This window comes from Panthera onca, chromosome X, assembly GCF_046562875.1.
Source record: "Panthera onca isolate mPanOnc1 chromosome X, mPanOnc1 haplotype 2, whole genome shotgun sequence".
NCBI classification, from domain to species: domain Eukaryota; kingdom Metazoa; phylum Chordata; class Mammalia; order Carnivora; family Felidae; genus Panthera; species Panthera onca.
This window is the reverse complement of record NC_138357.1, coordinates 22,508,205-22,521,884: the sequence shown is the minus strand read 5'-3', so window position 1 is coordinate 22,521,884 and position 13,680 is coordinate 22,508,205. Positions and strand designations below refer to the sequence as shown.

Sequence of the window (13,680 nt, the reverse complement as noted above, 5' to 3'; positions counted from 1 at the left end):
GCCCAACAAAATATATAACCCAATGTAAAATAACCTTCAAAGACTTTTTTTTTAAAAAGACATAAAATACCCATCAAAAATAGTCAGCAAATGTCTACTTACACAGGGTACCATAAATGTACTCTCATGTTAAAGAACTACTTAATACTTAAAGTTTTCTAGGCAAATGCTATTTATTTTTAAAACCTTATGATAGATGTTAAAGCACCATATTTCATATATTCTATGATGCGCATTTCTTTTTCACTTTAGCATCTCTGAAATCAGGATGCATCTTACAATTGATGACAAATGAGTTAGTTGGCAGCAGTTTCACTTAGCAATACAGAAAGTGATGCTGTTTCTTACAATAGGAAGCATCTTAGACTTGATGAAATATGGTAGTTTACTTAACCACACTCAAATACTATGAGCTATTAAAGAATATTTCAAATTGTAGCTATACAAGGCGACCTGACTGGATTAAAACCAAGTCATCTTATTATTCAGCAATTCATTTGTTACCAAGTAGACCAAGTAAAGCTTTGCTGTCTGCTCCAAGTCTCATTTGTACTCATAGTTCCACAAAGATCAGAAAACTTATTTGATCAAATCAGAACTCCAAGTTTCAACCTCAGCCCCATCCCATCCCACCCCACCCCTCTTCTACTCCCCCACGACAACTTGACTCTCCATTCAAAGGATTTTACTTGCATTATACTTCTGCTTAAAGTCATGAGGAATTTTTTAAAATATTGAGCCCTCTTACTAGGGAGTTCCTAACCATATGTTCTACAAACAAATAAGGAATGCAGTTGTAGTGTATTCTTTTTCTGTCAAAAACAAATTAGCACTTCATAAAAACAGTTTTTATAATAGGTATCACGTGGCATTAAACATAATATAGGCATTTTAATTATGTAAAAAAAGTGAGATCTACCTAAAAGTTAGGAAAATGCTGAAAATTTTACCATTGGAGTTTTAGTTGCCCGTTTCTTCTTTTCTGCTCTCTCTCTTTCCTCAATTTCCATATTTTCTTTCTCAATCAATGAAATCAGAGTATTACAGCGTCTCTGGAATTCCTAAACCAAATAATAACAGACTTTTAATTTCTGCAACTCCGGCATAATCTTTAAAAAGTTGTAATTATTTATTGTATCATTTCTGTGGTACAGGATTTCTAAAGTTGATTTACTTCAGAACAATATTCATACAGGATATTAATGGATTCCACCAAAAATATGAGGAGGGGGTAAATGTCATCCAGTGCGGTGAATGGGTAAACCAACTGTGGTCCATCCATTCAATGAAATACTATTCAGCTATAGGAAGGAAAGAACTATTGGTACACAACAACCTGGATGAACCAAAAGTGAATTACATGGAGTGAAAACAGCCAATCTCAAACAATTATTTACCATATTCTATTTACAGTACATTCTTGAAATAACAAAAGTTTAGAAATGGAGAACTTATCAGTGGTGGCCAGGAGGTAGGAAAGGGGGAGAGAATGTGTGTGACTATAAAAAACTAGCATAAAGGAGTCTTGTGGTGCTGATTATACACACCTACAAGTGATGAAACTGCATTGAACCACACACACACACACACACACACACACACACACACACACACACAAGTGCATGTATAACCAATGAAATCCAAATAAACTCTATGGATTATACTACTACGGATTTTCTGATTTGACATTGTAGTATAGCTATGCAAGATGTTACCATTGGGGAAAACTTGGTGAAGGGTGAATGGGACCTTCCTGTACATTTCTTTATAACTTCCTGTGAATCGTTTCAAAATAAAAAGTCAACAAAAATCACAGAAACAAAAAAGGGGGAAGGTCCTATTGCCAAAATAAGTTTTGGAAGTATTCAGGCTACAGATGTACAACAGATTTCTTTACTACATACAGGGCTTCTCAGTTCCTGATGAGCACTCTCAAGCACTAGGTGGGAGATGTAGGATGCAAGCAGTTCTCAAAGCTATTCAACCAACAGAAATCTCTTCTCACAGGACATCTTGTAGGATCAGAGTCCTGAGGAGCACATCTCAGGAAACACTGCTGTATTTGTTAATGCAGAGAAAACAATAGCTGAAAAGATTTTGCCTTAACCTTGCCACTACCTATATTTCACTGCCAGCAAATCAATGCATCCAAACTATAAATAGTGCTTATAAATGTATGGTGAGCATTAAACATATGATTCATTAATATGGATACTCACATATATTAACCCTGCATACACAGCTGTATTTAAAGGTAAATCATAGATAAATAACATTTTAAAGTACAATTCCTTTTCTGTATTAGCAACAGGGTATGATACATACAACATAGCTAAACACACAAATGAAAATGTAGGTTTACTGGCAATTAAGAACCCCCAACAGGGGCGCCTAGGTGGCTCAGTCAGTTAAGCGTCTGACTTTGGTTCAGGTCATGATCTCATGGCTCATGAGTTCAAGCCCCGCATCAGACTCTGTGCTGACAGCTTGGAGCCTGGAGCCTGCTTTGGATTCTGTGTCTCCCTCTCTCTCTGCCCCTCCCTGCTCGCTCACTCGCTCTCTCTCTCAAAAATAAATAAACATTAAAAAATTTTGAAAAAGAACCCCCAACAAAAATATGGTCAAAGTACAAGAATAGAAAACTCATAAAAAATTAAAATGTCCACATATTTACAAAATTTTCACTGAAACTAATGATCAAAACCATTATTACACTATATGTTAACTAACTCGGAGTTAAAGAAAATTAAATAAATAAATAAACTAAATAAACTAACGATCAAAGAAATGCAAAGTGAAACAAAGCCATCTTTATCAAATTACCAATGATATGTGCATGCATGTGTATGTGGTGTACATATCCAGTATTGGCAATAAGATGGGGATATGCGAACTTTCATTCACTGATGATGGCATGCCAATGTTAATACCTGTTATGGACTGAATTGTATTCCCCCCAAATTCATACATTGAAACTTAACACCCCCACAATGTGACTACTGTTTGAAGATAAAGCCTTTAAGGAGTTAATTAAGGTTAAATGATATTGTAAGGAGGGGGGCCCTAATCTGACAGGACTGGTCATCTTATAAGAAGAGGAAGAAACACCCAGAGATACCTCTCTCTACACTCTTACAGACAAATGGCCATATGAGAACACAAGACAAGAAGACACTATCTATAAGCCAGGCAGAAAGACCTCACCAGAAACAAACCCTGCTGACACTTTGATCTTGGACTTCCAGTCTCCAAAACTGTGAAAAACTTCTGTTTAAGCCACCCCATTTGCGGTATTCTGTTATGGCATCCCAAGCAGACTAATACTCATATACTACGTTCATGGCGCCTGGCTGGCTCAGTCAGTGGAGCACATGACTCTTGATCTCGGGGTTGTGGGTTTGAGCTCCACTGGGTATAGAGATTACTTAAAAGTAAAGTCTTTAAAATAATATATACTACACCTTCCTAGAAGGCAATTTGGGAGCATCAATGAAGCATCTTAAAAATCTCCTACCTTTTGAGCTAACAATTCCATTCCTAGAAACTTAATGTAAGAAAATAAGAGATGTATACAAAAATTTACAAAAGAATATTTGGAGAAGTTACTATTTTTTTAGCATGGAAATACAGAGAACAAAATTTGTGATCATTTAAAAATGGAATACACAGACACATCTTACTATATACATATATACAGAAGAATAGCGGAGAGATTACTAACTACAGCATTACCAGTTAGCAGCAACTATCTCTAAAAGTAGGACCAATGCTAACTTTTATTTTCATGTTTATACTAGTCTGTATTTTCCAAATTTATGCAAGGAATGTGTAACTCTTGGGCAATCTATAACATTTTTAAGAAATGGCAAGTGACTTTTTAATACACTTTTACTTTTCCAATTAAAAGCCAGAAAATGACATACAACATAGGAAATGATACATACAGAAATATTATTGACTATCCAAGCATTTTCTACTCTCTAAAAATTCAAGCCCAAAAGGAGGCAGAAAGCCAAAGGCAGTGTAACCAGAAAAACAAATCCTCTTATTGTTTTTAAAATATTACTATTTAAAAAAATATGTATATTACTATTTATTAAAAATAACCTTACAGAACACTGGTACATTCACGTTTCTTCTGCATCCTCAATTATACAAGGTTAAATAATTTAGGAAAAATAACATCCTTACTTACCAAAACAATACTGATGTTTTTAATATGCAGACCAAATATTCTCCATACCTTCATTCAATAACACACATACAAACTAAACAGCATGTTATTCAATTTATCTATTATAAAAAGGGCTAAGTTGACCCTGATGAGATTTGATTGTTGGTTTCTAGGGAGACTAGATAGAGTCTTTATGTGAAGCTGATTCTTGAATCATTAAGCTATACCCTCTGGCTGTTATTATTCTCAATAAGTAATAGCAGCCAGTGACTGAAGATGTCTGTAAGATACATGTTCATGGTTCGTATGGGTGATTCAGGGGAACTAATACTTTTGAGACTGTGTCATATGCTGGGAAGGAGAACATCTCCAAATGATTATAAATAGACTGTATAATAAGTTCTCACCTTTACTCCTTTTAACCTGTCACTACTCCAGACACAGAAAAATACCCTCTCTAGAGAACAGCACCAAGGAGTGGGAGAGTATGGATATTACCTTCCTAGCATAGGTAATGTCACTTCCTCTATAGATATCAACCCCATTTTTTATTCACATGCTTAAACACTGCCTAACTAAACAGATGGTATCACAAACAGAACACTAGCTGAAACCAGAAATTACAAGGCAAAAGGCCAGATTACCAATAAAACAGTGAATCACTTTTTGAATAACTAAGTGACTATGAAAAATTTCATGACATCTAAAGCACCTTCATCTTACATAATTTCTCCTTTCACATTCATATTCTCCTAAATTCTTGCACCTCTTTATATTCCTATTTTCCTGGGGTTACAGGGAGTGTTTTGTGTGGTCTCAAAAAGTTTCCACAAACTCTGCAGTCTAATTATCTTTTTCACCATTTCCAAACGCAGGATTAGGAATGAAGTTGGAGGGAGAAAAACACATAAGAGGAAGAGAGAGAATGCAAAAACAACAAAAAACAAAAAAGAATACAAAAATGACAAATGGAAAACTGGTCTGCAGTGTGAATAGTGGTGGCGAAAGGAAAAAAAGTATTGTGTTCATACATGTGTGGGAGATGCTATAGTTTTAAAAAGTTAAACCAAGTTCTTCTCAGAGCTTTGAGTACCCTAATGTAGATTGGAAGTGTCAAGGACGAGATTCAGTATCAGCATTTCCTAAATCTATTTGAACACAGAACCTTTGTTCTACATATCACAGATTTGCATATCCTAGAACAATGTTTGGTAGAAACCAAGGTGGGAGATGCTGTGCAGGTTAAGATAGATGAGGCTAAGTTTGGATCAAAATACAAAGAACCTAGACACTACCAGTGGAGAACTGAAGAATTTTACTTAATTTAGTTGACAAAAAGATTTCATTAATGGATTTCTATGCAGAAGCAGTGATGTACTCAAAGGTGTATTTTGTACTGGGAAATCTTCCCTTGATACAGATTCTCGGTTGTGTGAGTTCATAAAATTACATACTCTCAAGATTAGAAAACTTTAAAAATCATTCAAGATGATGCTGAATCCTTTCTACTAGGTCCTTGCTAGTTAGTTGTCTGACCCGTCTGAATTCTTCCAATGATGGGAATACCAATAGACTACCTCCCAAGGTTTTCTATTCCACCTTTGGACAAATTAAAAATGTTCCATAATGCAATGCTACCTTATATTTCCAACAACTGGTTCTAGGTCTAATTCTTATACTCACAGAGAACAAGCTGATTCCCTCTTCTGTATGACAATCCTTCAAATATTATAGGCAGTTCCCATGCCTCCATCACAAACACCTCCCGAACACCTCCCAAACACCTCTCTTTCGAGCTAAATAGCCTCTCCCTTTACCTATCCTTCATTTAACCTGATTCATTTAACCTGCATTTACCCACATTCTTTTAACCAGAGCTCAGCACATCTTCTCTGTGAAGAGCCAAACAGTAAATAGTTTCAGCTTTGCAGACCACACAGTCTCTGTCACAACTACTCAGCTCTACCACTGTAGCATGAAAGCAGCTGTAGACAATACATAAATGAATGAGTATGGCTGTGTTCCAATAAAACCTTACTTACAGATACTAAAATTTGAATTTTGTATAATTTTCACATTTCACAAAATAGCTTTTTAATTTTCTTCCAACCATTTGAAAATCTAAAAATAATTCTTGGCTTGCAGGCCAATACAAAAACAGGTTGGTGGGGGGCAGGCTGTAGTCTGCCAACCCGTTTTAAACTATAGTCTTTAGATTTACTTTAAACAAATTGTGGTGCCTTGGTTTTTCCATACCTTCTTAATGGTTTGTGATTCTATTCAATGCAAAGTCACCCATGTTTCAACTTTTGAAATACTTTTCAAAAGTACTATTCAACTTTTGAATACTAGGATATGTATCTCTACTTTATTTAATAAATGATGAAATATTTGCAATAAGCAGTGCTGCCCTTTACTGTGTGGTGAATATCAATCACACCAGGCACCAAGTTCAAATATCCTTTGCCCCAGTACTCAGCTTCAAAGCATCAATTCAAAAGGCACAGAAAGCATCAATAGACTTGAAGTGACTTATTGAAAGAGATTAAAGAGGCTCCATGTTACACTTCCTATGTACTAAAATCCTAGACACTAAGCCTGCCTAAGTCTGAATGACAGAAGGTCTGTGCTTGTTATAGTTCAAAGTCAAAAGCAGGTGAATGAACAAGGGAAAAAAAATAAATTGCACTTCACATTTGCGCCTCTAAATTTGTAGGTAGTTCTAAAAAGTCAGAATTTTCTTCTACAATTCTTAGTAAAAGAAAATTGGTATTTTTCTCCTTTGCTCTTTTATTACCTCCCTATATTTTCCTTCTAGAATCAATACCTTTAACTATACATTCTCTGGTATATTTTCCAGGCTGTCACTTTTGAACATTTATCATACTTAAAAATAATGCAACAGCATTCTATATTAGAATCTCAGGGTCCAAGCATATTGGCAGTTAAATGGGAGTTAATATTCTAATAAATATATCATATATGTCTCACACAAGTATCAAAAGTTATGATACTTTTACATAACTGCTGCCATTTAAACATCATTTATAAAATGTTTTTGTCACTTCCTCACAAGATAACACAGAAGTATAAATACATAAAATGGACCCCTGTTAGTGCATTTACTGTATTTCAGATTGCTAGAACAGTTCAGTCTTAAACACTGTATTTGCTAGTAAAGCACATGATATTTATATCAGGCTTTTCAAACTTACAAAAAAATAAAAAATTCAGGTATGAAAGTCAAATAAAGTCTCTCATTAGAAAAAGGTAGACAAAAAGAAAAGAACTCAGAGTCATTCCTACATTACTTTCTATCCAAATCTGATCCAGCTACAGGAGACTATGAGACAGAAGCCAACTAAAGTACAAATGTTCCATGCCCATTTATTCACTGAATGCCTACTTTGTGCAAGGTGCTATGCTGGTCCCTTTAGATATAACCAATGCACTTGAGGGTTAAGAGAGCAGCAGTATAAAAAAAAAGGAATCTAGGGCAGATGGTGATACATTAGCCAAAGGAAGGGGGAAAAAAGGAGGAACAGAGAAAAGACAGAGATAGAAATTTGGTGATAATCAGCCTATGTGGTAATTGAGGCAGACATTTGCCCACTTGCACAGAACATTTCTAAAATGTAAATCTGATCACTGTCACTGCCCTATTAAAATCTTTCAATGATTCTTTCCATTTCCTATAGACACGAAGAAGACTTCTGTACAGCAGAGAAGGCCCTTCACAATTTGGCTGCCAGCTATCTCTTCTTCTCTGAGTACCTCCCTACTTATCCTAACCTCCTTGCAATTTCTTCATATGCTGTTTCCACAACCCAGAATGTAGTCCCATGGCCATTTCCTAGTTTTCCTAGACTTGGATCCAAGAAGGACCTCTTCTGTGAAGCCATTCCTCTAACCTAACCCCAAAGCAGTTAAGCACTACCTCTCCTGTACATGCCTCTATAGACCCTTTTTCAAACTTAAGGCTGAAAAGGGACAATTCAGTCTTTTAAATGCATGAGGAAATATATTCCTATGAGCATAAATATATTTTTTTAATATTTTAATAATTCTACAGTCAAGAAGAATCCATCAGTATATATTACAGTTCACCAACTTTACCAATAGTGTAATTGATATTTTCACATTTCTTTGTAATGCTCCAAAATATCAGTATTAGCTATTATCACACAATTAAGTGCTAATACGCAAAATTTAAAAAAAAAAAAAAAAACAAGCAGCACTCTGTAAGAAATTTCCTAGACTATGCTGCATAAGCAACAAACCAAAATGTTATTGTGACTACTGAATTAAGTGGAAAATGTTTTAATTTGACTTTCATTTTTCTAAAGTATCTATAAAGAAAATCCTTCTCTAACTGGACAGATAATTTATAAAATATCCTGTGCTGAACTAGTAACCCAATTATCATTTACTATCACTGATAAACCTATAAAAAGGGAAGCAAGCTAATAAAAAGCTATAGCAATATTTTCTAGAAAGTATTTTTTCTCCTGCAATTCTAATGAGATGTCAGTGTCTTAATTTTAAATAAGGAACACTTCCATTAATAACAAAGTTGTGATTTGAAAACAAACAGTAATAACGTGAAGCTTTTATCACACTGTATGCAACAGTGTGTGATTCTTTTTCTCAGATGCTATCAGAAAAATTCATTTAACTACCTAAGGCACGGTAATTGTAAACAACTCATTACTAATACTTTGACTCAGCTCCAAGGTACATGGCCACAGGCAATGCACACACAGCTTCCTGAGGTGGCTGTGAGAGGAAAGAAAACAGCTCCTCAGAGGCTAAAAGGTAAGAATGTTTTTTGACTCAAATTAAGAGTCAAAGCAATTCTGTAAAGGATGCAATAAATAGTTATATCAAGAAATGTTCTTTAGCTCAGAGAGTTAAATTCTGCCTTTTCTTCTTGAAGTCCTTAAAAGGACCTAAGCAGGTCTAAGGAATTACTGGTTGAACTTTGGGTATTTTCCACATGTCCTTTCCAGTAAACTGACTAATGTGGAAGATCTTTTGGACCTCTCAGGTTCCTCTCCAATCTCCCAGTCATGTTAGTCTGTCACTAAATGAACGGAGATAATATCCTGAAACTCATTCCCTAAAAGGAATGGCAAAAAAATTAATAAGCTCATGTTAGTAAACAGATTGGCAAGCATTACATAAAAGGTACTATATAAACACAGAGTATTATCATTTCCTCTTATAATCACTTGGTAAAGGTCCTTTTAACTTTGATCATCTGTGAATGTCCTACAACTAAGACCCCATTATAAGATATTTTTCTTCGAAGGAAATGGTAGGGCAATTCACATGCTCTGAGCTTAAAAAACTAAATTGATCATATCCTTCCTACTTGTTTATGTAGTTCAATAGAGACTGATTGCTTACTTAAAGACCACACAAGTTCTCAGAGAAAAAAATCACTATCTTTTTAGCACACAGAAATAGAACTAAAACTCATTTTCTCTTTTGTATAGCCAGCATTTTTAAATGGAGAAAAGCCTCAAAGAAATCTTCATACTTTAGCTGAAGGCTTTAAAAGTGAAGCATATTTAGAAGTGGAGGTTCATGCCTTTAAGCACTTTAAGACTGTTAGTTAAGTCAGGAGCCATGAATTCAGTACTTTGAGATGTCTGAATAAAATATAACTACCAAGGTTCCCACTTTTTTCCTAAGTATTTCACACTATTTATTGGCATCCCTGGGAAAGAAGAGTCACTTTTAAGCAAAACTCTGTTTTTAAAGATAGCTTCTTTGGTAAGCTAAGTTTAAAGTTTAATCATTAATAAGATTTTAATTTGAACACAGTGACACACGCACATAATCAAACTACATCCTCTGTGTTTCTAAGATAGGATTTTTCAATGAAACAAATTAATATTGGAAATGAAAACTGCCTCTTTCCAAGGGGAAAGTTCTCTTCCTAGATTGTACATGAGATTCTCACTGTATGAGAGCAATTATTTAAAATAAGGAGGGCAAATGGATCATCTATTAATACATACTCCATTCCTTTAACTCCCTAATAATTGATGTTGTCATGAAATATTCCAAAAACACCTTATAAATATATGCATGTTCTAAAATATATTACTTATACTCTAAATCCAGAAGTATAAGTAAAAATTATCCATTAACTAGGAGGGAAATAAAAAGCAATATGATAGAAAAGTTAAACAAAAAACTCTGGGTTAAAATATTTAAATATAAAATAAACTATTATATGTTCTTAAAGATTCTTTAGAAAACATAAATTCCACCTTCCAGAATGACAAAGGTATCTTCATTATTAACAAATAAAATAAAGGTTTCACTTCATATTCACCTAATGAGTTAATATTTGCTCTTTGGAAAATATACATAGGAGATTTAAATCTCTTAGTAAAGAAAGAAGTAAATGCTTTGTAGAAAGAAGATGGAGGAAAATGAGGATCTTTACAAGGGAGTTCAGAGCCATCTAGTGGTTGTTAATAATATACTGGTTTTTTTATTTAGAAAATGAAATAAGGATATGTAGTCCTATAGCCATGTTCATGTATTTCAAATAATATAAGGTTTTTCTTGCACTTGTGAATGTTTCATCCTCTGCTTTAGTTTAATGATTCTAGGGACTGAAAACAGCATCAAACTCTCAACATTTTAAAAAATTAGTAACATATTACTGAAATAATACTCAAAATCCAGCAAATGATCTATCACATAAAAGGGCATTTATGATCTAAAACATGATTCACTGACTAATTCAGGTAGGCATTTGTCTTTTACAAGCTGTTGGTGCTTCTCTACATTAGATCATTACACACATGAAACTCCAAATGGCTAAAATTTTTAAACTCATGGCCTTTGAAAGGAGTTCTCTGCTAAACATGGTCATAGATGCACTGAGTTAGAAGACACCTTAAAAGGCCAACTAGCTCACTGCCAAAGCCTTCAGACAGTCAAAGCAGAATCTCTTTCAAAGCTAACAGAAAAGCTATTCTATACCGTTCTTCAATAATCTATTTCAATGATCCAAAGAACCCTGTCAAACAACTCTTTCCTACATCAAACTTCTGGCTTTCATGCTACAAATTAATTCTTACCTTTTTTATTCTTATTTTTTAATTCAATTCTTCCTACTATACCTTATTAACATAAACCTCTTCATATTCTTTTGTGTAAGCAGAGCACTTTAAATTTATGTCTATTGAATGTTATGTTGTGAGACTCAACCTATCCATCATTCCAATTTCTCTAGTTCCTTTTGAATCCTGGCTTGATCCATAGTATTTTCTAGCTCTCCAGCATTATGTATTTCATAAACTTGATAGATATATTCTAATAGTCCAAGAACACTCTAAATTTATGTTATAGTTTTAAGAAATACTTGATCTTATCTGCCAGAATTAGCGTCTTCAGTGCAGCAACCCAGATCTTTCTTTTTTTTTCAGTTCAGCTTGAACTTAAAATATAAAATGAATCAGAGGCACCTGGGTGGCTCAGTCAGTTAAGCATCTGACTTGATTTCAGCTGAGGTCATGATCTCATGGTTTGTGGGTTCGAGCCCCACGTTGGGCTCTGCACCGGCGGTGTAGAGCCTGCTTGGAATTCTGTCTCCCCCTCTCTCTGGCCTTCCCAGCCTGCACTCTCTCTCTCTCAATCTCAAAATAAATAAATAACCTTTTAAAAAAATATGGGGCACCTGGGTGGCTCAGTCGGTTGAGTATCTGACTTCGACTTGGGTCATGATCCCGCGGTTCATGGGTTCGAGCCCCACATCAGGCTCTGTGCTGACAGCTTGGCGCGTGGAGCCTGCTTCAGATTCTGTGTCTCCCTCTCGCTCCACCCCATCCCTCTTGTGCTCTGTCTCTCTCTTTCAAAAATGAATACACATTTAAAAATTTTCACAAAAAAATAAGTAAGTAAGGGGCACCTGTGTGGCTCAGTCAGTTAAGCATCTGACTCTGAGCTCATGTCATGATCTCACTGTTTGTGGCTTCGAGCCCCACATCAGGCTCTGCACAGTCAGTGCAGGATTCTGCCTGGGATTCTGTCTCTCCCTCTCTCTGCCCCTTCCCTGATCGCTCTCTTTCTAAAAATAAATAAATAAACATACATGCATACATACATACATAAATGAATCAAACAAAACATTAAGCATTGCTTTGCACCCTTATTTCCACTTTTGGCCAAGAAAACATTTATGAAAGATAGCAGCTACTTAAAAATGTCCATTATTTGAACTGTTAGTTTCTGGAGCTTTTAATTTTTAGGCTATATAAAGCTACTTTTGTCTTAATTACCTCAGCTGACAAAAGACTGACAATGCTAACATTAAAAATGTGTTGCATTTTAAAAACCATTCAATATCAATTTGAACTCTGTTAAGCAGCATTAAAATTTAACAGGCACACACTTTACATTAGGAAGTAACAAAGTAAATTGCATGAAGCTAAAATATCTTTTCTACTTAATTATTCTCTGTCTCATAATATTCTTTTAAAGACTCACTTAGGCAACAATTCTTTCTCATTGAAAATAAATCCTTAAGTTGCTCACACAGTGTGAAGCACCACCTGCCTAATTACAAATGGGGAAGTGTACCTTTAAAGTGGACAGCTCTGGTGGTCACCATTTTAACCAAGTGATCAAACTTAGCATCACCAAGAGGGGGACAACCTATGTCATCGTGCCCCCTGACGTGATGCAATAAGTACACATCACTTATGTCACATTCTTGCCAAAAATGCTTAACCTAAATCTAAAAATGAGCGAGATAAATGTGGAACATTCTATGAGGTGCCTGGGTGGCTCTGTGGGTTAAGCGTCCGACTTTGGCTCAGGTCATGATCTCACAGTTTGTGGGTTGAGCACCGCATCGGGCTCTGTGCTGACATCTCAGAGCCTGGAGAACCTGCTTCAGATTCTGTATGTCTCTCTCTCTCTCTGCCCCTCCCCTCCTCACACTCTGTCTCAAAAATAAACATTAAAATTTTTTAACAAAAAAAATGTGGGACATTCTAGAAAACAGTAAGTTCAGGTACCTTAAAAAGCCATTTGTCATGAAAAACAAAAAGTTGTAGATTGAAAAAGACTAAAGAGGATCAGCAACAAAATGCAATATGTGAACCTTGCCTAGATCATCAATTTAAGAAAACAGCTATGAAAGACACTTTGAGAGAAACTGGAAAATTTTGTACATGGGACTGTATACCAGATGACATTACTGAATCACTGTTCACATTTTCAGGTAGGATAAAGGTATTATGGTTATGTAAGGAAAAGTTCTTATTTCTAGGAGATAAATGTTTAAGTATTTAGAGGTGGACACTCATGATTTCTTCAACTTACTTCCAAATGGCTCAGAAATATAGAATGTATATTTATGAATATCAGATACAGATACGTATTTCTGAATATAGGTATGTTCCTGTATTTCTGAATACAAAATATAGGCTCTATGTGTACATACAGATTCTATGTATATATGTACAAATGTATATGTG

General features: G+C 35.1%; 1 protein-coding gene across 8 annotated transcripts in view; it reads right to left on the bottom strand.

Annotated features, from left to right (window-relative positions):
• Positions 1-13,680, bottom strand: part of SMARCA1 (SNF2 related chromatin remodeling ATPase 1) — a 117,675-nt gene that overhangs the window by 46,165 nt on the left and 57,830 nt on the right. For 4 of the 8 annotated variants that reach the window (XM_081793240.1, XM_081793238.1, XM_081793239.1 and 1 more), the window contains one exon: positions 920-1,061. In XM_081793240.1, coding sequence (XP_081649366.1) covers positions 927-1,061 — 135 coding nt within the window. In that variant the 3' untranslated portion in view covers positions 920-926. The remainder of the gene's footprint in view (positions 1-919; positions 1,062-13,680) is intronic. The other 4 variants (XM_081793236.1, XM_081793241.1, XM_081793235.1 and 1 more) reach the window with 1 other exon arrangement.